The 22,859-nt window shown below is 37.6% G+C and overlaps 1 protein-coding gene across 16 annotated transcripts in view; it reads left to right on the forward strand.

Moving 5' to 3' along the window:
• The window catches only part of PARD3 (par-3 family cell polarity regulator), a 450,732-nt gene that overhangs the window by 298,518 nt on the left and 129,355 nt on the right, over positions 1 to 22,859 (forward strand). For all 16 annotated transcript variants that reach the window (XM_051609203.1, XM_051609204.1, XM_051609205.1 and 13 more), the window contains 2 exons: positions 327 to 554; positions 5,926 to 6,142. In XM_051609203.1, coding sequence (XP_051465163.1) covers positions 327 to 554; positions 5,926 to 6,142 — 445 coding nt within the window. The remainder of the gene's footprint in view (positions 1 to 326; positions 555 to 5,925; positions 6,143 to 22,859) is intronic.

The raw sequence follows: 22,859 nt of genomic DNA on the forward strand, positions 1-22,859 counted from the left end.
ATGAGCTATGTTTTTAAAGCCCCATGATTACTTTATCATTCAAATTGTCAAAATAATAGTAATGGATGTTGGTCTCTCTTCACTGATTTGAAAAGCCAGATGTTGCAAACATTGTCGGTTTCGTTGACTATGACTTGACATACTCATTCACTTCTGAGACCAACCAATCTGCAGAGAATTCCCTACAGATTATTGAGAGATGATGTGAATAATGTTAAGTGTGTCCCCAAAGACTTTCAGGATGGATGTGCATAATCAAGCATGCAGTTCTCTATACTAATTCTAATTACTTTTTTTTTTTTTTTTTTTCCCCCTAAATCACTCAGGTTCCCCAACCAGAGATGTGGGGCCTTCATTAGGTCTGAAGAAATCCAGCTCATTAGAAAGTCTGCAGACAGCCGTTGCTGAGGTGACTCTGAATGGTGATATTCCCTTCCACCGCCCGCGCCCGCGAATTATCCGAGGACGAGGCTGCAATGAGAGCTTCAGAGCTGCCATAGACAAATCATATGATAAACCTGTAGCTGATGATGATGATGAAGGCATGGAAACTTGTAAGTAAACTATTGCTGTACACAAAGAATGTTAACATCATAGGTTAATTCCTTGAGAAAGTGATTAAAAGTAGTAGAAGATAATTTTAGGATTTTAAAAGAATGGAATTAACTTTTATTCATCAATTTGTTTTCAGGCTTTTTCCCTTCTTATGCATTAATGGGTAACACTGCAGCTTCCTTCCTTTCTAAAAGAAGGAAATAAGATTATTAGGAATAATTTAAATTACTATGAAAATTTTCTGTCAGTTAACTAATTAATTTACTAATGTAGAAGACAAAAACCCCACTGAATTTATGTTACAAAAACATACGCATCTAATTTTAAAAGAGTACATTTGTAGTGTCTGGGGAAAAAAAAAGAAATCGCTGTCCTTTAATTAGAGTGAGGAAGGCTGGCAGATCTAATAAAATATAAAGTTAATGATCAGTTATTACCCACCCTAATGGGCATTCATTTACATTTTCAGTTCTTTAACCCAATGTATGACCCAACATGTGGAGAATGTCATTAACATAAAAGAATCACTTCACAGCTAACCTTATAATTATTGAACTATGTAAGAATGGGCTAGTAAAATGACAACTTGAAAATAGTATGAATAGTAAATTACCACAATCAGGAGTTGTATTAAAATCATTGCATTTTTAACCTTCATGTTGTACTACTTTTAACTTGTCACATACCAGCAGGTTTTTTTTTATCAACATGCAGCTAGTTAGAAGTTTATGAATGAAGATGATGGTGGGAAGGTTGAAGTAGTAAGATATTTAGCCTGAATGCTAACAGAAAAGGCTTGAAAAGAGATTTTTCACTTTTAAAATTTTTTCTTAGTTTCAGAAAGTCTGTTTCATAAGCATCATTGCCTGATATTCTTTAATAAGCTACTTGTGTAATCACTCCTTTATTTTTGTAAACCTCTATGTTTTTTTTAATTGTTTGTTTGTTTTGGGTTTTTTTAATGCCTGTTTCTAAAAGTGTTCTGAGGCTGAAAGGGAGGTCATTTTGCAAGTCACTTTTCTCAGAGGTAGTTAGGGACGGGATTCATTCTGCTTTGCTTTTTCAGCACCAGGAATTTCACGCAGCAGTGAGGCTAAATGCTGATCTGGTGCTGCTGGCTGTCAATCTGTGTCTGGCCAGTAGAAGAATAGGTATGAGAAAATGTGTGATCCTGATCATTCTCCCAGACTGCATGCCTATGGTCTTTTGGGACATAAGACCATGTTTTTCTAAAAAGGCCTTGCTTGGTGTGAGCCCACTGATAGTAATACCCTGTTTTGAGACAGAGATACCAAAGCTTATCTAGAAGTTACAGATGGTTTAACTTAATTTGGTGAAAAATATAGCAAAACTGTTATGAAATGCTTTCTAGGTGAGTATGGGTTTAAAAGATTACTGTAAGGGGTTTTGAGCTTGTTGATACAATGCATAGAGAGTAGCAAGGCAGTTTTTGGTGGCTTTTGTATCCTTTGCATGGAGTAACAGGCATCAAAATGCTACAGAGTGAGTCTTTGCCCTCATATCTGTGTATGGATGAAGTTGTCTAGCACTAGTGGACCAAGGGCCATCTCTTTGTCAAGGGAAAGCAAAAGCAAGGCTGTTCTCAAATTTCACATGGTAAGGAAGGGCTGAGCAAAGTGTCACCATGCTATGTGTATAAAAGTGCACATTCTGTAGAGTTGTGTTTTAATAGTGTCCATCTATTATAGTAAAATATCTAAGAAGTAGTCCAGAATTTTACAGTGACAGGTCAATAGAAGCAGATAAGTAGCAAATATAGTATGGTTGCTGGACAGAATTCAGCCCTTGAGGTCTTTTCTCATCGTGGCCAAAGCCTGTGCACATACGAGTATGTGTAAGTTAATTAAACAATCAGTTACTAACATAATGAATGCCTCACTTCTTCCATAACGACAATGCCTAAGTTTTTTTAATTTTAATTGTATTTAATTATTCCATAATTGCTTGAAATTAAAATGTGGCTTTCTCTCATTATAAAACCAAGGCAAACATGTTGGGGGTCAATTTGCTGATGCCCTTGAGGTTGGATCAATTTGTTTTACTTGGTTTTTTCCCCTTTTCTCCTCCAAGTGTTTCAGTGCTAAGACTGCTTCTTTCTTCCAGTGATACTCTTTGGAGAAACAAATAATAGTACTGCAATATATGGTACAGAGGAATTCTTAACGTGTCATCCCCCCGTGTACAAAAGCTGTAAATACACAGGTAGCATATGTGACAAAGGGGCTGCTTTTCTTCTTGGTGTCCTTGAAACAATGTGCTATTAAATTGCTAAATGTAGGATGAAAATCACATAGCAGTGACTAGATCTGGTCAACATTTTAAAAAGTGTTTGAGAAGATGCGTGTGAGTTTTAATGGCTGTAAAGGAGCAACATTTGTGGAAAGGTGTGGGAGTTCAGCTTTTACATATCAATTTTCCTGCTTTCTTTTTTTCTTTAATACTTGGAATAGCTGACTGAAAGCAAAATGTTTATCTTTAGTGTCTTGAATGAGAACCAGGCATTTGGATTGGGAGAGATCGACAAAGCTTTCTAATCTTTTGGTGAATCTTAATTGCTAGAATCTGGGGCTGTATTAAATATCACAATAAGAGGCCTAGAAGCTTAGTAGCAAAATAGCTTCACATTAAGTAGCTTTGATTTCTCATGTGCATCTTTTCCATTTCATAGCCTAATTAGGAGAATAGCTTCCTAATACCTGTTTGTGCAGTTCTCCATAGTACAGTATGCTTCATGAAATGACACTAGTTTTCAAGTTTAATTGATGTTTAAAGTATACTCCATATAATTTTTTTGGCTTCAACATCGTGAATGGGGAGGCAGGAGGTTGCCAGCAAGGAAGGAAATAACAGCACCAAAACAAACACATTCTGCGTTTTGCAGTAACCTCATATCATTACTGCAGCTTAACAAAAATTAGAAGTTTCATTTGTAGCCTGGGCTTGAATTTTAATTGAGCAGCATTTGCATTTGTTCTAAACACTAGTAATTAGGTATATGTTAATTCAGAATGACTGTGCTGTGTAAAAGTGAAACAAGTTTTTTTATGTTGGGTCCTTTTAAGAAAATGGGAAATCTTTTTACTTCAGTAGAGACACCAGTGTTTACTCCAGAACAGGCATCCTAGCTCACAGAGCTCAGGCTAAGTTAATTGCAAGCAAACTGTGTATTATAGACAGATATTTATTGCAGCACAAGTGTGGAAAAGAGGCAATATTATCTTCACAGAACATGCAAAATAAATAATAAGAGGAAGCATTGTTATGACAAGTTGTTCAGCAACTCAGCACAGCACAGTAAACTTAATACATATTTAGGATTATTTTCATGCATTGTTATATGAATATGAACAACCATAGGTCAAAGCTGGTTTGTCTTTAAAAGTGTAGCAATGAAGTACCAAGTAAACATTTAACTTCAGAATTTGTCAGAAGTTTAATGCACTTCTTTTACTAATTATATTAATTTGCAAGTAGAATCTTTTAAATGTCTAGTTGGTTTTAACTGGAACAGATTGTAGCTATAAATTAGCCATGCAGAAAATTAGCATCTCTATTCCAAAGTGGTTCTCCACTACTCTTTTAATAATAACTAAATATCATCCCAGACATTGATTAAGAAATAGTGTGACCAAAAATTACAAGTACAGCTAGTGCAGAGCATGTATAGGAAAGGTGTATTAATTTTCTAAAATAAAATTATCTAAGCATGCCTACAGTTGAGAAGCTTAATTCATTGTGGTCCTGAAGACAAGTTAACATGAAATACCAAGTCCTGCCCTTTTTAATTTTTCCTGGTGATTTGTACGTCAGAGTACTAGCTGAGGTTCAGAAATAGCTATTAATGTTGAAATTTATCTGACATGGCATGTATTTCTTGAAATATGTTTATGTGATCTTCCAGGCCTAGAGGAAATTTATAGAAATCTTGGGATATTCAGTGAATAAGTCTTAAGTCTATTGGACAGGTCTGTCTATTGAAATATTAATGTATAAACAGTATTTTGCAGACAAGTATCTGAGAGAGAGAAGAGTCAATAGTGAATTGCTTTCAGTCTGTGATTTGTAGACTTTTTACATTCAATGAATTACTTGTAAGGTGAATATGAAAGATGACTCAGAAGAGCAAGTTTATATTCTGCAGTAGCCTATGTATGAGACACTTGTAAAGACTTACTTCTATTGGCTGTAGAAGAGTTGCAGAGGAATAATAAGAAATAATAGTAAACATATTCTAAAATTAAAAAAAAATTTTTTTTTTCTTTCTATAAGTCATGGCCATTTGCAAATCTTATTGACTACAAGAAAAATTTTCTTTTCCATAGACTGTATATATAAAGCAAAACTGTATTTTTCAAGTTTACTGCCAAAAGCTGTTTGGAGCCTTTGTATTCATTAGAGCTACATCTGTGATTCTAACAGCTGCTTCGTGCAGGCTGTTGGAAAATTAGGAGGTGGTGTAGCCCTGCTTATAACATGAAATGTTAGAGTTCCTGCAAGGTCAGAGCTTCACCAGCCATGCAGTATAATTTTTGGACTTGACATTAATGCAGGATTCCGACCCACAGACTTGTTGAATTTCTTTCTCAGTAAGCTGCTGGGGGATTGTTTCTTTTGACCATTTTTCCCCCCCCCAGACTTTCTGAAATACATGTGCTCTGTTAAATCTAACCTTGGGTATTCTTTAGGATTCTTGGAATCTTGGATTAGAAACAGGCAAGTAACATGTTGTCTGCCCTTAAAGGATTTTACTTGTTCCACTGGATGGAATCTCCACACCCAAGACTCCCAGGCTGCCCTATCCCACAGTGCATTGTGTGTTTTAAACTGCTCCAGGAATCGAAGTAGTATGACAAAAACATTTCTTTACTTGCAGCAGAAGAAAAAAATCTGTTAAGGCTGGTATTGAGCGTTAGCAATCCTTCCAACATTTTATGAGAGTATTATTAAGAATTTACTGACAGTGTGTGCTGCACTGCTGTTTTTTCTTCTTACAGGTATTTTTAAAGCCCTCTTCAGCTGATTTAGCCCCTAAAGCAAAATGGGCTGATTAACATCACTTTACTAATCCTCTTTATTAATCCATACACTGTTGAAAGTACCCACAAAGCACAAATTGTCTTTTACATTGTTCTGCAAAGATGAATTCCTTACTCTTAGGAGTTTTAGTAGTACAAATTAACATTACAGGAAATCCCCACATGTGCAGATTCTGATTTTGAAAAAAAAAAAAAAGAGTATTTTGTGGTTGTGCATATATTGTGTTTTTTAAATACATTATGCAATATACCAGAAAGCTTGCCCCTGTTGTTTGTTCTTATCCCACTAATGTTTCTTACTATGTGCTTTCAGTGGAGGAAGACACAGAAGAAAGCTCAAGATCTGGTAGAGAATCTGTATCCACAGCAAGTGACCAGCCATCCCACTCATTGGAGAGGCAGATGAATGGAAGCCAAGATAAAGGTGACAGAAAAAAGGCTGGAAAGGAAAAGAAGAAAGATCGAGATAAAGAGAAGGATAAAATGAAGGCGAAGAAAGGAATGCTGAAAGGCTTAGGAGACATGTTCAGGTAGGTGCTTCGCAATCAAATCTGAAAGGGACTATAAAATAAGTTTAATCTTTTAGTTATTGATTTATATTATGACTATTTGCTGAGGACATACTTTAGTATACAAATATATGCATGATGTATATAGGCTGATCTCTCAGTTTTTGAGTTTATGAGTGGTGTTGAAAAGAATGCAGCTTGGAATGGAAGAGGAAATGGCTGGCAGGCTAAAAGGGCTGCAAAGGCAAAAATGGTTTTAAGCAAGAACCTGCTTTGTCTTGGGAAGGGTCTTTGGTGATGTCTAAGTAGTGCGCATATCCCTTGACAGGTCAAATAATTTTGGATTTTGTGTTTTTCTTAAACTGTGCTGTTCCTGGTACTGTACCCAAGGCTTATGTGATACTATATGAGTGTTTTTATTTGCTTTATTATTAAGATAGTTCAGTATCATGGAGACATGATGTGAAAGACATGAATCAGTTTGAGATTAAAAAACAGCTTGCTCCTCTCAAGGAAAACAGGATCTAAATAAAGTTGTGTGCTCTGAGAACCAACAGTCTGGAGAAGGGGTCAATGAAAGACCTGATTTTTACCAAGCACCAAGTTTTTTTGAAAGGAGCTGTCTCTCCAGCAGACATAAGTGATCTGAGAGGAGCAGACTGCTGAGGGACACCCTGCTGTTCTGGGTAAATGGTGAAACATGACAGACACCTTTGATCACTTGTGGGAAGGGGTGAGAAAGCAAGAAAAACAGTCTTTCTGTTAGCTAGCTACAGTAAATAAATAGATTTCCAAGAAAAAAACCACAACAATATTAAGGCAGTATTTGTTTTCTTTTGTATAAGCAGTGATTCATTCTTTAATTTTGAAGTGAAACACCAATACTTTTTAAAAGATTTATTAACAATGATTCTGCTCTGAAAACATGACATTCTGCTCTCTCCAAGTGTAAGTGGAGCTTCAGTTAACTTTCATCCTGTTACCTTTTTTATCCTGCAAAACATTAATTCAACCCAGGTTGTAACTGCGTAGGTTCTTGAGAATTGTTCTGTCTGTGGATAGTATCACAAAATCAGGTAATAGAAAAACTAGTTAATTGGAGAATATTAGTTAATTAGGAAAAAATTAGTTAATTAGAAAATATTTGTTAGAAAACATGTTTAGAAAACACAAAATAGTATCAGGTTGTTAGCAAATGCTACAGAACACCAAAAGAGTCATAGGAGATAGTCTCACATGTAGGATAGGAGGAGAGCACTTCAGCCTGGACCCTATGAATCTCATGGGTTTTTTTATTATATTATTCTTTAACATAACAAATTCTATGGGCTAGAAGTAGCTTATCAGGTACCATGAGTGCTATCTCGTGAGTTCAACCAGAAAGCATTTACAGCAAAGAAAGCTTGGGCAGCTCCCTGGTCCCCACTTTCCTCCTGTGTAGCATTCCTGGTACCCTCAGGACCTGAGATGGCTGCTTCATTTTGCAAGCTTTAGTATGCAGGCAAAGGGCTGACTTGCAGAGGGTCCCATCCAAAGAGAGGAGCCTTCATATTCCAGAGAGCCAGCTCAGTGTGGGGCTCATTGCTTTTCAGTCTTAGAGCCTAATGTCTGGTATTCCCGTGTGGTTTGAATGCTCTAGATGGAAACGAGTGTGAGAGTAGAAATTAATACAATTTTTTAATGAGGTGCTCCCAGCTAAGTAGAAAGTAACCTTGTCTGTATGTTTGATGTAACACTTCTGAAATCCTTAATCAGAAACAACAGTAATTTGACTGACATGAAGATCAGATGATCGCTTTGTTGCTTGCTCTTCATAACACTCAGCACTTCCTTGAGTTATTTTTTTCCCTTACTACCAGTTCTGAGTGAACTTTAGTTTTCAGTCTTCTTTTAATTAATGTGGGAGCAGTGCTATCCAGATGCAGTTGACCCCTCCTGGATCTGTAAATTAGCTTGCACCTTGTCAGCCCTGCCCAAAAGAGGTGCTCCTGGCAAGCAGGAAAATGCTGATTGGAGGAATTAAGCATTATGCCTGATTTCCACTTGGTACTCGATTTGCGTTGTTGACAGGCTTCTCAATGACATGTGAGAGATGGGCTTTATGTCTGCAAGATAAGCTGCTGCTTCTGCCTATAACATGCTTTGTTTTTCTGTACAGCTGACATATATCATAGATATCAAGTAATCACTGAAAAAGTTGTGCAATTGAAAATAATGATGACAGTAACATTTAAAATTCAAGCCATGATCAAAGCGTAATTGAATGTTTTGGTTCTGTGCAACATTGTGATTTCTTTGTAGTTCTTTTTTTCTCCATTTGAACCTTTTTCTTCCTTTTCAGTGCTCTCTCTTATCTTAAAGTAATCTTTCTTCATTAGGTTGTATGGGCAAGAACACTTGTGGGATGAAATTACTGTTAGCTCACACTTTATTCCAATGTCTGTATTTAGCCAAGGGTCTTTTTATTGCATATTTTCAAACTGGTAGCTCATAAAATGGAGTCTATGTGATATCTAAAAATAAGTCTCCTTGCTTTCAGTTAAAATCTTAAGATTTGCTACTGGGATCTTTATTAAACTGCAGTGTGAGATGGAAATTCCCACTAGAGAATTCTAGGTTACATTTGTCCTTCAGCATCTAGTAATCATTTCCAAGAAATCCCTGAATGATTCAGATAGCAGGTTAAAATCACAGGTAAATCTTTTAAGCACTTCCATTGTTCCACCACTTGTATCCAACATAGTAAAGAGGATGGATGTAACAACAGAAGAGAACTGTAAAACACAGGGTGCAGGCTCCATGGCTCTTGACACACAGTTCCCTTTATTTCCAGAGGAACTTTGCTGACATTGGGCTTTGGGCAGTCTGAAAGTTCACCCTTCTCACTGTGAAATAAATCTGTCTGAGCGTGTGTGTATTTCTTTTTTCAAAATTACATTTCAGGGTAGAGCAGAGTAATTGATTCAAATTTATCATTTCACTGAGAAGTCTCTTGATAAATACAAGACAGAAGTTAACTTAGAGGAGTGTTGAAAAAAATATTGGTCTATTGAAGGAGGTGGAGGGGATGCAGTGCTGTGCTTACATCTGAATGTATTTATTTTACCTAAATAGTTGCATCATTCATGTCCTTCTTATCCCTTCACTAGGTTTGAGTGCCACGTCCTGTGGCTTTAATCCGACCATGCACAGACACACACACACACAGAGGGGGAGGACAAAGGCCAACTAGAAGCTCCATGGGTCAAGACAAGGACAAGGAGTCCCAGGCAAAACAGACTCAACTTGGGGGAAAGTAATAATTTAACACTAATCAAATGCACACAGAACACAGACCAAACAAAGACCAGTGCATAAATACATTACCCCCATCCCTGCCTTCTTCCCTGGCCCAAATTACTTTGTTCCCGATTTCTCTCCCTCCTTCCACCCAGCAGCACAGGGGACAGGGAATGGGGTTTAGAGTCAGTTCACAGGCTGGTGGTTCTTGCCACTCCTTCCTCCTCAGGGAGAAGGATTCCTTACAATCCTGTCCTGCTTCTCCCATGGGAGAGGGTCCTCCACAAACCTCTCCTTTGTGAGTCCTTCCCACAAGGTCAGGAGCTGCTCCAGCCTGGGCTTCCCACAGACTCACAGGCTGCTTCGGGAACAGTCACCTCTTCTGGCGTGGGGTCCTCCATGGCTGCATGATCCAAATCCACAGGCTACAAGTGCACACTTGCCCCTCCTGGTACCTTCAGGGATTGTTCCACCACATTCCTCCATGAATGCAGGGGGACAGCCTGCCTTCTCCCTAGGAGCTGCAGGGAAATTTCTGCTCGGGCACCTTCTTCCCCCTTCTTCCTCACCAACCTCAGGATCTCACCGTGACACTGCCTTACACCTTGCCAGCTCTTTCTGCTTCATCTCTGCTCAGGTCTTGTATCAGGGTTGTAGCTGATGAATAACATATTTAGAAGAAACTGAACTATCAAGATTTTGAGAACACGGAGGGAAAAGAAGCAGCTTTGGGTCATGTCTTACTGGGAATATTGCAGAGGCAATCACTACCTGATAATAAAAACTTCTGAAACAAGCGGACATTGATCTTATCAGATAAAAATTGATTTGCAAATACAAATGTTATGTTTGAGTTTACTTGGGGAACTGCCAAAGAGAACAAAAGATGGGGATATACACATTGTCTCCTAACCTTGAGTTGAAGCAAGGAAATACCTGAATTCAATTTGGAGATTGTTTATGAAATGGTTGTGATGTAATTTGAAGCAACTGTGGTTAACTATGTTATATGAAATAAGTAAATTTTCTACTGTAGGAAAGACTACCTCAGTCCCACATAAACATAACTTTTCAATGGGGAACATAAGCACTGTGTGTTGAAATTTGTGGAACAAGACAACATGCTTAGGTGTTTTTAGTACTGGAGGCTGTGCATTTCAAGATCTGGCCTGAAATGTCAATGGAAATGTAAAGCCGTAACATATCTGATCTTCAGTTGCTCTCTAAACTCTCATAGCATACACGTGGGTAAATCGGGGCACTGGATAGCCAATGCAAATGTAATATTCCCAGATTACCATTAAAATCTTATCCTAATTGGATTTAATTGCATTTAAAATTATTACTGGTAGCTTTGCAGTGTTGTATCTTCCAGCTCTGTGAGAGGAAATAGATAATTCAGTTTGCAACCTTGTTTAGCTGAAATCAGATATACTGTAGTCTTTTTTTTTTTTTTCCCCTCACATCTGCTTCCAAGGTGCACTGGACATGTCCAGATTCATAAACGTATTATTTGTAGTTTTGAATTACACATTTCAACCACATTAGCCATCTGAGACCTCTGACTGGGCATTTGGGAGAATAACCTATGTGGATTACTGTTGCTTGTTACATGACTTCCTTGTATTGCCTACTCTGGTTTTCATTTAAGTTTTCCCATTGTAATGTCTGTGAGGAGGTAAAAAGTAAATCACAAGAGTTAGACCATTGATTTAATAATTACCTTCTTTCTCTTTCATTTAGAACAACCTTCAGACTTTTAAGCAGGCACAAGACAAAAAGGTATCTGAGTTGTGTAAAATGCTGGTGAATTATACCCTAATCAACAGGACTGACAAATACTTCAAATTTGGCAAAATAAAATCTGTAGTCTGCATTTCATCATTCAGTAGCTTATAAAGAAGCAATAAGGGCATTTTCTTTGAAAGCATGGCTCATAGGACTTCCTATTGGTGAAAAGCAATGATCTATGGACTTAATAGAAAACATGGGAACGAGCTCCAAAAGTTGGACTTTTTTTCTTTAATGCTCTGCTTACGGCACAAAGCACTATAAATCTTGAGCCTTAAAACACACAGGAGAAGGATATTGTTTAAACACCTGTCAGTTGTATAGTTTCAAACTTGGAAACTCATCACATAGGTTTGCTAACACTCATCTGAGAACATCACTGACAGCTTGTGGTGCTTGTGCTGAGATTTTCATCAGATACACTGAGCTGGGTCATTGCTCAGGTAGATGGAATCTGGGGCCATTTGCACTCTGTTTTTTGCCTGCTACTACTATGAGCCAGCTGGCATGATTATCATTAAGTCCAAATCTGCTTCCTCTCTTCTGCCACCAGCCAGGAAGTATGCGACCCACTACAATCCTAGATACAAGGTCTAAGCACAATGCCTTTTTAAGCTTCAGAGGAGGAACAGAGTCCTTCTCCTGGCTGCAAGTTGGATTCTGTTGATGGCACTTTCTTCTCTTGCACTTCTCTGGCTACTTTGTACTGATCTGTTTTCAAAGTTTCAGCTGGCCACTGGGACGCACAGAATCAGAAAAGTCTTTCCAGTGAAATCAGCCATGCAGCAAATAGTCATCTTTGATGCAGACAATTACCCAGGACACTTATAAATGTCTTTGAAAGCATTTTCATATTCTTCACTTCCTTCTTCCCAATTAAAAGTAAATAAGGGACTGAGATAAGCTCGATTGAAAATAGGTTTTCTTGATTGGAAAGGCAAGCCGTGCTCCTTCCTTCCTCTCCTCACTTTTTTACCTTCCTGTTTTCTTCTTCTTGGTGGAATCTGTTGCTTTGAGGAAATGTGTGTTTCATTCCCTGCAGCCCCAAACACCGTTTTTTGACTAAGACGTCATTGGGGTGGGGGATAGTGGAATGGCAAATTCTTGTTTCTAAACCAAACAACTTCACATAATCTGTCAGGGATTTGAGGAATGCAGCTTCATTAAGTGGTTAGTAAACTGTGACTTTTAAACCAAACACAGAAGTTACGTGATTGTGCAAAGCAGATTTGAAGTGAGAGATTAACATAATAGTATGTGGCTTTCTAGTCTGTCGTTCTGACAGAAAACAGGGCTTTGCTCTATGTAGTCTTAACACTGGATTTTCCCAGAGTAAATCTTGGACTTGTAAATCTGATGGGGGTATATAGTATAGTGGTTTATGCTTTGTTTTTTAAAATTTGAATAGAATCAGGGCTTTTGTTTCTAACACTCAGAAATAAGTATCAGGATGACCTGTTACTAGAGATGAGTTCATAGTGGCTGCTAACATATTCTCCCAGTATTCTTCCTTTGCTTGTCAGCGAGTTTAAATAGAGAACCTTTGACACCTACAGCACTGTCTCTGCCTGCAAAGCAAGCGAGGGAGGCAGGCGGTGTGACAGCTGAACCCTCTGCGATCCTGCCCGGCGTTCCACGGCACTTCTCTTCCAGGCCTGCCAGATGAATATAGAACGCAAGTGTCAAGGATGACACCTACTTTATAATCTCTGCAAAGCAAGCCTTTTCAGAGAATTTGTTGACAGTTCAGAGACTCAATTTCAGTTTCAGCTCATATAGAAATAGGATTTTTTTCCTCCACCTGATATGATAATTGAAGACTAACTATGCTGGGTGATAGTCCCTAACAAAGTATTGTAAATAAACATTGTCTTGAGATGTGAAGGATCTGTTAGATGAAAAGCTCTATTAATGGCATTTGTTTTGTTGTCTGTTGGAAATGTTCTTTGGAGATTAAATCTGCTACTGATAGCACCTCTACACTGGTATACATTATGGATGCTGTAGATTATGTTTTTAAACCAGAGTCTTCTTTGAAAATCCTTTTTAAAAACAGGAATATAAATTGTGTCATGGATGAAGTTAATACAACTTCATATATTTTTATAGATGAAGATGACATAGCCTATTAAGTCATAGTTACTTGAAGTCCTTATGTTGGAAGCTTCAGGACAGCTGATCCTTTTCTAAAAGGCAAAGCTCCTACTTACTACTGTGTTTCACTTCTCAGGAGCAACGATCTATGTTCAGAGGGCATTGGCATGCTGAGGCCTCTGGTTGGGATTTCCACATGTCCTGTTGTTGTGCAGAAAAAAATAGCCATTAAAGACAGAATTATAAAACACTTCAGGGAAAATGGAAAAATGGATATAAGCCAGTGTGATTTTGGAATAGAATATATCAGAATAGAAAAAGTCTGTGAGCCTCTGTGTTTCTCTGAATGTAGGAAGAAAATAGTGGCATATAAGGTATTCAGAGGGGTTATTTAAGTTTTGAAGTTGTTGTTTCAGGGAAAAAGACGAGTAACAGAAGTTTTGTAGGAAGAATAATAGAGGAGGAAGTATTAGAAATACCATGTCAACAGGGTATGCAAGTAGTATTTCCCCCACTTTGAATCCATTGATGATGATTTCTGGAGGAATAAAAAAAGACAGAATTAGGAAGAACAGATCAGATATTGAAAATATTACACTCCTAGAGTGATTCAGGCAGGAAGGGATCTCTGTTTGGTTCAGCTCGTGCTCACAGCAGTCCAGCTTCAACGTTTCATCAGCTTGCTGAGTGTCATGCCCAGTTGAGTTTCAAATATCTCCCAGGATGGAGACTTGGCAGCCTCTCTTGGCAGCCTGTTCCAGTGCTTAACCACTCTTCCAGTGAAAAGTATTTGTCCTCGGTAAGAGGAGATAGGAACAAGATATGCTGAATAATCACCAGTACGAAAAAATCTTATTCGATTCACATCTGCTTATCCTTCTAATGAAGCATAAAGATGTGGAGGTACAATAAGATTGTCATCCAAAAATTTAATTTTTAAGGGATTTTTGTGATGTGTGATTACCCTCAGACCCCCACAGTTTCTTGAACACCAATAATATAGTAAATAACATGGCTAAGCATGCAGTTGTGGCTGTAAGCCACCCATTGTGGGCTAAGTGATGAGGAAGAAGTTATCTGCAAACAGGTTATTTTTACTGTGCTTCCAAGCATCTTACTCTCAATTGTCTTGGGCTGGTAACTGTTAGGATACCAAGGATACTTGATTGGCTGATACGATACCTAATAATGTCTAGTATGATCCACTGTGCTTGAAAAGATTATTATTTTCTTTGGAACTGAGGAAGAAACAGTCTGTAGAAATCTTCCTTTTCACTATTTCATGCTACACCAGAAAATGTCACCTGATTTTCAATGAAAAAATACAAAATTTGTGTTGCATTAATACTGATACCTTTGTAGATGGTCTTAGAATGAATTTCGTATCAAGCAGCTGCTTTTACATTCCAAGTGCAAAGGCCTAATTGCAATACACTGCAGTAGATCTGACTCATTATGTCAGTATTTTATGGCACTCCGGTAAGCATGTTTGCAAAGTAGCAGTAAACCTTTTTGATGTGCGATAACATTTCAGTAGTTAATGTAGTGTTCCATTGTATATTAACTTTTACTGCTTCTGTGCAAACTTAAAATAAGCAGGAATGCAAGAAAAGGCTGTAGATGTTTCTAAAATAGACCCCGCTGGAATGAATTCACTTCATTAACTAGTTTTACAGTGTATGTTTGGGCTAGCCGATGATGGGCTTAACAGTAAATTTTGAAATGTTTGTTTCTGCAGCAGATAAAGTCATAGCTTCTATGTATGTTATCACTTCCTTCAGGACTTTATTTGATGTCAGTTTTGTAGCTGCTAGTCCTAAATGGAAAAAGAACATAGTATGGTTTTGTGGAACTACTTAGTGTTCTTACTGTTCTCAACAAATAGGATAGCATGCCACTGATATAGCTGTTTTAAAAGGCATTATACGTTGAAAGAATGCTCTATTGGTAGAGAAATTATGTTAGAAAAAAACCAGTTCAGTAGATACATTAACTTTCTAGACCTGGCACTGTAAAGGGAATTTGCAGAAAGTTAGTCCTTATGTTGTCTGTGCTTGCAATACAGAAATCTCTGGAAGCTTGGCAAATTGCTTAAGCTTTCAATAGGAACCCTTTTCTCATTTTTAAAATGGGATATTACCTTGTCTGTGCTAGTGTCTTCAAGGGCTTTGATGTGCTGTGGTTTTCTGTGTTGTAGAAATAAGGAATATTTGTATGCTAAAAACATACACTATCTACAGCTTCCAGATGCTGCTGTTGAGTTTAGTCCGAAGGTGGATGGATGACTGAAAATGTATGTAGATTTCCTTTTCTTTCTGGTATGCTGTTATAGGTAGTACTTAGTAAGAAAATGTCTAATCAGAAAGAAAGTTTATGGATTAGCTCTAAAACTTCTGAAAAAGAGGATTTAATAACAAAAATGCATCTAGAATCTTAGCTGTATCAGCATTTTTGAGTACCACAATAATGAAAGAAGTATATTTTTACACCAATTGCAAGTGCTTCTAGCATATTCAACACCAGGTGTGCCAGCAGTATTTAGAATGCAAACTGAATTGCTATTACACATTTCAACAGTAACATATCACAAATAAATCTCAGATATTTCACAGTGTTATTATAGATGCTATCTTTGTCTTTAAGCTGTAACATTAAAATCCTGAGATTCAGAGCACAACATGCTGCCACAAGCAGGAGTTTCAGGTGTAGTGTTATAGTAAAAGTATTTCTTTTCACTGATGTTGCTAAGCAGGTAATTATACGAACAATGTCATCATCTGTAACTATTAGGAGACCGATAGAATCTGTGAAGATCCAAATCCTTTGCTAATTCTGTTTGAGTTTTTTAACTGCAAAAATAAGTAAATTGCTTATGTAAAATAAGTAATATGTAAAGACTCTGTGCCGTTTTCATCAGGATTTAAAAATATATTTATTTTATTTTTATTTTATTCAGAATAAATATTAAGATGGCAGTGCTTGCTGTATACTGTGTTACAGCACTGAGCATGGGCAGAGCTGGTCTCATTTGGAAAACATCTGAGGAGTTGGATATCTTTGATGTCAAAATTGGGTTTATTTTAAACATAATCTATCTGATTTTCCAAATAAACATAGGTCTAGTTGCTCACTTCTTATAGTTTCTGGGCATGTATGACTGAGTACAAAAATGCCAGGGTATATGGGGCTGGTCCTGGTCTGATATTGTCTCTGCTAGGAGCTTATTTACATGGTGGCTGGAACAAAAAAAGCCTTGCTACCCCACATCTCTCTTCTTTATTAGTCCAGTGCAAGTCCTGCTTTGTACACCTCTTCAATCTGAAATTAATCTGCTCCCAGCTTGGCCCTGAAATAATCACTGGCATAAATCACAACTGATATAGTTATTCCAACTGCAGTTGCCACAAAGACAGCTTGAGCTTTGAGTACTGGCAGCTACAGGATGCTGGATGTCTCCAGGGCTCCAGGTAGCTCTGGGCAAGCCCCTGTGCCAGCTGCTGTGGGAACTCGCTGCCAAACTGACTTCCCAGCGATGATCCACCTGAGCCTGGTTGCATCCACTCCAGAGATGGTTTGTTCCAGTGGTGCTGTTGCAGGGCAGAGTCTCACTCTTCGTTTTCCACCCAGAAGATGCTGTGTATGTAAAATAAATTTCTGTGCCACAGGGAAGAATATCAGCTGATAGAATAGACAGAGGTATGCGAAGCCAGCAGTGGCATGTTAATGTGTGCTAACCAGAGGCTTGGCTCAGGCTAGGTCCTGTGTCTTAGCCCTGTCTTTGTTGTAAACTTTCCAGATAGTGTACCTGTTACTTTTTGCCCTCTTTTTTTTATGTTACTGTAGATTCAAGGCTATTCAGTGTAGCTTAATTTAGTTGTACTTTAGAGCACCTTGTAAAAATATTCTATGGACATTATTTTATGTTTTATTTGATGATATTTTATTTTTCATTAAAGTTTATTGTTTATCCCCAAAAAGACTTAGGTGGCACTGTGGAACCCAGAATGGGACATGAGACCCTAAACTGTCACCTACAGCCACCAACTCTCCAGTGCTGCAGCTCAGTGGGGGGAGTTGCTGTTTTATGCTTTAAGTGTCCTCTGAGAGGAGACTGGCAGCTCCACGCTTGTCAGGATTTTAAGGATATTTTGGTTAGACTTGTCCCACAGATCCTACAGGTCTGTTGTCCTCTGCTGGAAATTGTGCTTTCCCTACCTCCTGTAACAGTAAATCTGTGAGGCTAAAGATGCAGAGAGATCACCTATTGCTTCATTTACCCTACAAAGGTTATTTTCTAGGTGACATGTATCAACAAACATATTTAGTAGTTGACAGAAAAAGTGCTGACTGTCTTATTAACATTTCTAGGTTATGAGATCTGTCGGAAAGTTTTAATCTTTGGAAGGTTCTAGATGAACTGCCAGTAGTTTGATTAGCTTTTTGTGTCTATGTTAACTTTGGATGATTTTATACAGTTTAATTGCAATGCTGCAAGACATTGGAGTAATGTTACTGTGATTTCCAGGTCTTACTAGCCTGTGTGTTACATGTGTGTCCTTGTTTCACTGCATGTTGCATGTGCTTAGCAAGCATCTTTAATATTTTTCTTGTTGTAGCTCATGTTTACATAAGGCATGTTGTGCAAGCATTTCAGCTGTAAAATGGTTATAAAGATGCTTCGTGTTACTGAGGGTTTGGTTTTTTTTTTCCTTTTTCTGCCACAAAAGTGTTGAAGTGAATTTCCCTTGCAACTTCTCTTTTTTCTTTTCCTTTTTTTTCCTCCTCCCTTCTTTTCTTCTTTTGCCTTCTCTTGAGTGCCAGTAAAACAGGTGTGTTTTTATGTTTCATTAGCATTTCTTACAAGGTCTGCCTCTAGACCAGTACCCATTTTCTGAATTGTACTTCTGTAGGGGTGGAAAAAAAGTCATGGTAACCAGATGCAGTATTTTTCTCTGGCCTGGCAAAGTGTTAGATTTAACAAAAGAAGCTAATAGAAATGTTCAAATTGACCCTTCTCATCATTTGGACTTTTTGGAGCCCAATCAGTCTCTCATTATTATTATCAGAGTTATTCACGCAGAGGCAGAAGTGCTAGTATTTCTTATAATCAGCCCTTGAGCCAGATGTAATTTGCAATTTTGAAGCATTGTATTTTGAAACAATAATGCATTAAAACGAGCAGAGCAGGAATTATAAGTACAGTTGTCAAGCGAATGCGTTGAAGAGTAGCCATGGTTTGCATGCACTCTCCAAGTGGACACTGGTAATTAGAGGCACACAATGTAGTTTTATTAAAAACCTAATTTGGTTCACAGTTCTTAAACTAATCTGTGGAGTGGGACAAATGCAACAAGAGAAGTGTTCCCATCTTGCTGCATGGTTGCAGGGCAGCAGCAGTCAGGTGAGGAGTGCTGGGTAAGGTTTAGTGTTCTGCCAGTTCAGTGAGAGCAAGAGACAAGGTGTCCTGGACCAGACACCCAGCACACTGGGAAGGAGTGTTTTACCCTGATTCAAAAAAGAAAAATTCCTTACATTATGGAATAATAAGTAGTTCTTTAGACTCAAAAACACTCAGGCACCTGTTAATAGTAGTCTGTTATTGATGCTTTGAAATTGGGTTGTTTGGGTTTTTTTATTCCCAATGTATGGTATTATGAATTGCAAAGTAGAGTGTTTTATGTCTACTTTTATGTATGTAGTCTAAAAGACAAGTTGACAAGTGGAGGCCTTCACTCAGACTGTTTCTGGAGCCTGCTCTTTACTTTGTATGTGAGACTATTGTTTTTGCAATTTTATGTACAGTTTTTCAATTACTGTTTAACATCTTACTGCCCAGTACTGAATTACCTAACAGCGTACTCCAGTCCTGATGGGCAAATTCTGTCTGAGAGCAGGGACAGGAGCATTTGTAAGTACATTAAATGACAGTAATGAAAGGATATGTTGCCCGTTAAGATTACATTATCTATCAGAAGACTGAATTAGCTTGGCTGTGTCACATGTATGAGCTACTTTCTTCACTGACAAATAGCACACACTTAGTGTATCAAATTTAATCTCAGGGCAAGCAACTTTGTGGTCAGTAACTGTTCTGTTTTTTTTAATACATGCACAACATGAAAGAGTTCTTGCCACACAAGCAAACTTTAAAATGCTTAGACTGTTATGAAACTTCCATTAAAATGTCATGCACTGCTTCTGTGGTTGCTTCTATCATTCATGATTGCTAGCATAGTTGTATCTAAGCAGAACCTTTCTTTTTTATTCTTGATTCCTTCAGGGATGCCACAATCTACAGTTTAAAAGGTTTTGGCTGACCACCATGAAAATGAGTTAGTTCTGTTAACTTTTAATATGTTGTGGTATTGCTTACTGAGTTGATTAGGCCATAAACCAGAATAATCTCTTGTCTGTTTGCAGACTTGCTACTGTCTTTTAAATATTATCATTGTAAAATTATCCCCACTTCCTTGGACTTTCTCAGCCTGTTTTTAAACTGCAGTAAACTACTGGGTTAGTAGTTACAGGTTTTTTTCTTATTTCTTGTGATTTATTAATTAATTATCTTATTAGAACTGTCAGTGGCCTCAGCTATCTTAAGCAATCATGAGAGGCAATGCAAGAAGATTATCTTTTGTTTAGAAATTTGCTAGCAGATGGTCTCACCATAAAGGAAATCTGTTTTTAAAAGTCCCACCATTTTATGCTGGAAGTAAACATTACAAATGCTGAAATTGTGAAGAGTGACTTGGTGTGAATAATACTCTGCTCATTGTGTCATGCCTTTCAGGAAATATTATCAAAACTGTTTATGAAAATGACTGAATGAAACCTCTTGACGTGTTTCTTGGTTTGGCATCATACCTACTTTCTATGAAGTCAGGGTACTGACTCACAAAGGCAGATTAAGCTTCAGTGGCTGAAAATGGTTACCTATCCCTTATGTCCTTTCCACTTCTTTCCAGGAAGTTGTTGTGGGAATGGCTGGTGATGTTGCACGTGAAGTGTTATGATTTATGTGCTGTCCTGGCTGCTGTTTTTGAGTAGCCTTAGTTTGGTGAGATGTACTAGAATCCCCAGCTGAACAGTGCTTAAAAATAATTTTTAGTGGTTGGAAAGTGAGACAGGATTTTGGTAGAAAATGTGTGGCTACATCACAGAAGATCTTCACAGGGTGGCAACTTCAGAGAGGGCTTATGTTTTGGAGTGATAACCACTTTAGTTCTACTGGTTTAAATTTCTGTGTTCATAACTGAGCATGCAAGTTTCTCTGTTGCTCAAAGGCAAACTTTATTGCTCTGAAGAGGTACAAATGTACCCCTCCAGAAGTATTCTCCATTTTAATGAGTTACTTGTGTCCTTTTGTACTGCCCCTTTCTTGGTTTGAGACAGCAGACTTCTCCAGGAACCTTCCTGGCAGGGATCTTCTGCTGAACGTTGCACCAGAAGGATTGCTGCTTTATCAAGTTTAGCTTAGGCAGAGAGACCTGTGGAGAATAAGTTGTAAACGTCCATTTTAACTGTGCCCACAAGCTCCTACATCAAGTTGTCTTGCTCCTGCTGCCTCTACATCTGTGTTTCTCTATCATCTCAGGACAGTGCTGCTGCTGAGTCACTCCAGCAGTCATCCACTCCCTCCTAACAAGTAGATTTTGTTCTGCTAATTTGATTAAATGTGATAACTGGCTATTTCTAGAAATCCATCGCAAATATGTACGTTTGCACTTACACGATTATTTTTTAAGACAGCACTTGCACAATTCTTCTTTGACAGGAAAGCTTGTAAACTCTAAAGTCATCACTAAGCAGGGTGATTTTTTTATGGGCTATGTGGAATCCTTGTTTATGCTTATTAAATTTTATTTTAGGAACAGAATGTTTTTTCTTGTCACAAGAGTATTTTTCAATATAAATCTTATGATTTTGCTAGTGCAGCAGGGTGAAAGACATTACAGAAGTCATTGCAAAATCCTTTGAGTGGTGTTAGGTTGTGTGTGTGTGTCTGAATACTGTTTGCTACTATGCAGGAAAGAGAATGCCTTGAAGACAGAAAGCACTGATGGAATAGCACAGGACACTTACCATTTGTTAATTTTTAATGATGGTCTTTTTTCTATTAAGGAACATAATGCTACCGAACTTCTTCTGTCTCAATCAATTTTTGTGTTTTTTTCATTAATCAACTAATGCATGTTTCTTCTATAGCTCTTCATTCTAATGAAATATGTGGATGATTTGGCAGACAACAATGATCTCATCAGTAAAGCATCAAAGTAAAATCCATTTAGCAGATTATATATATATATTTTACATCAAGGATGCTGATATATATTCTTTTAAACTTAAGCTGGTTTTGAGATAAGCTGTAAATGCAGAATTTCTGTTGCTACCACCCATATATCCTCCTTTCTTCATTGGTTCTGTCTATATCTTTATTTATGCAAAATAATTTACATGTTCTTTATGTCTACCTCTGTATTTTAGATACATTTCACTTTTTATAGATAGGTGACATTGTGTTGTAGCTTGGACTTGTTCTTAAATGTTCTGCTGCACTGTCTTCTCTGTTGAGTCTTGCACTGTTTAATTGCTTTGATGCATTGGCCCAAAGCCACTGAAGGCACTTGCTACTCAGTGCCTCTCTGTTGAGTGCAATAGGCTTTGGATTAGGCCACCACCTAGTTGGTGACAGTAATTCAAGCAAGTAAGCTTGAAAGTAAGCCAGCTAGGGACTAACAGAGAGGTTTGGATATCCATTGTAGTTTGATTAAATGATCCAGGGTTCATAGGATTTCCTATTTGAGGGTCAAGCTTCAGGCATATAGATCTGTGTTCTCATCTTTTTATTAATAATAATGTGACAAATTAGTATCACTGGGTCTGAGGGTGGTCCTTTTCTGGTGGGACTTGGGTGTTATATTGTAGAGATCATACTTTAAAAAATGGTCCTTTATATTTTTTAATTTCTTCACTTACTGTGATTGCTATTGTTGGCTGAATTTGAGGATTAAATCTGTGGATCTGTGAATATGAATTTGAGCATTTGCACTTATCTTGAAACTTTCTCTAACCCTTAATGTAAAAGGAGAATTAAGAAGCTATAAATTAAGTAGAACCCTGGAGTATCTTGGCAATTAGAGTGAACAAGATTTCAGCTGCTCACTTTCATCAATTTCTCACACTCGTGAATAACACAGGGTATTTTTAATTTACAACCTGTATTTCAATTAGTCATAGAAGTTTTTTCTTGAAGTTTTTGCTTATGCAGTTACAGCATAAGGTTAAACTATTTTTTTGCCGTGCTTTTTAGAACAGGAATTAGATGAGAGAGCTACTGAATAAACTAGCTGTTACGTAGTGTTCCTGTATTTATAAATGTTGTTACTACTATAGAAAGGTAATTCTATCACCATACAGATATGTACCCTCAAACTATGTCTATGAAATAAAATGTTTATTAACAGGTAATTTTTTATTTATTATATGGGATTTGGGGAAAATGTGCACTTCCCTTTTGCTCCTTTTTTTCCACCACTGATTTAGGTAGGGCTTTAACAGCTCGCAGTCACATTTT

Source organism: Apus apus, chromosome 2 (genome assembly GCF_020740795.1).
Source record: "Apus apus isolate bApuApu2 chromosome 2, bApuApu2.pri.cur, whole genome shotgun sequence".
NCBI classification, from domain to species: Eukaryota; Metazoa; Chordata; class Aves; order Apodiformes; family Apodidae; genus Apus; species Apus apus.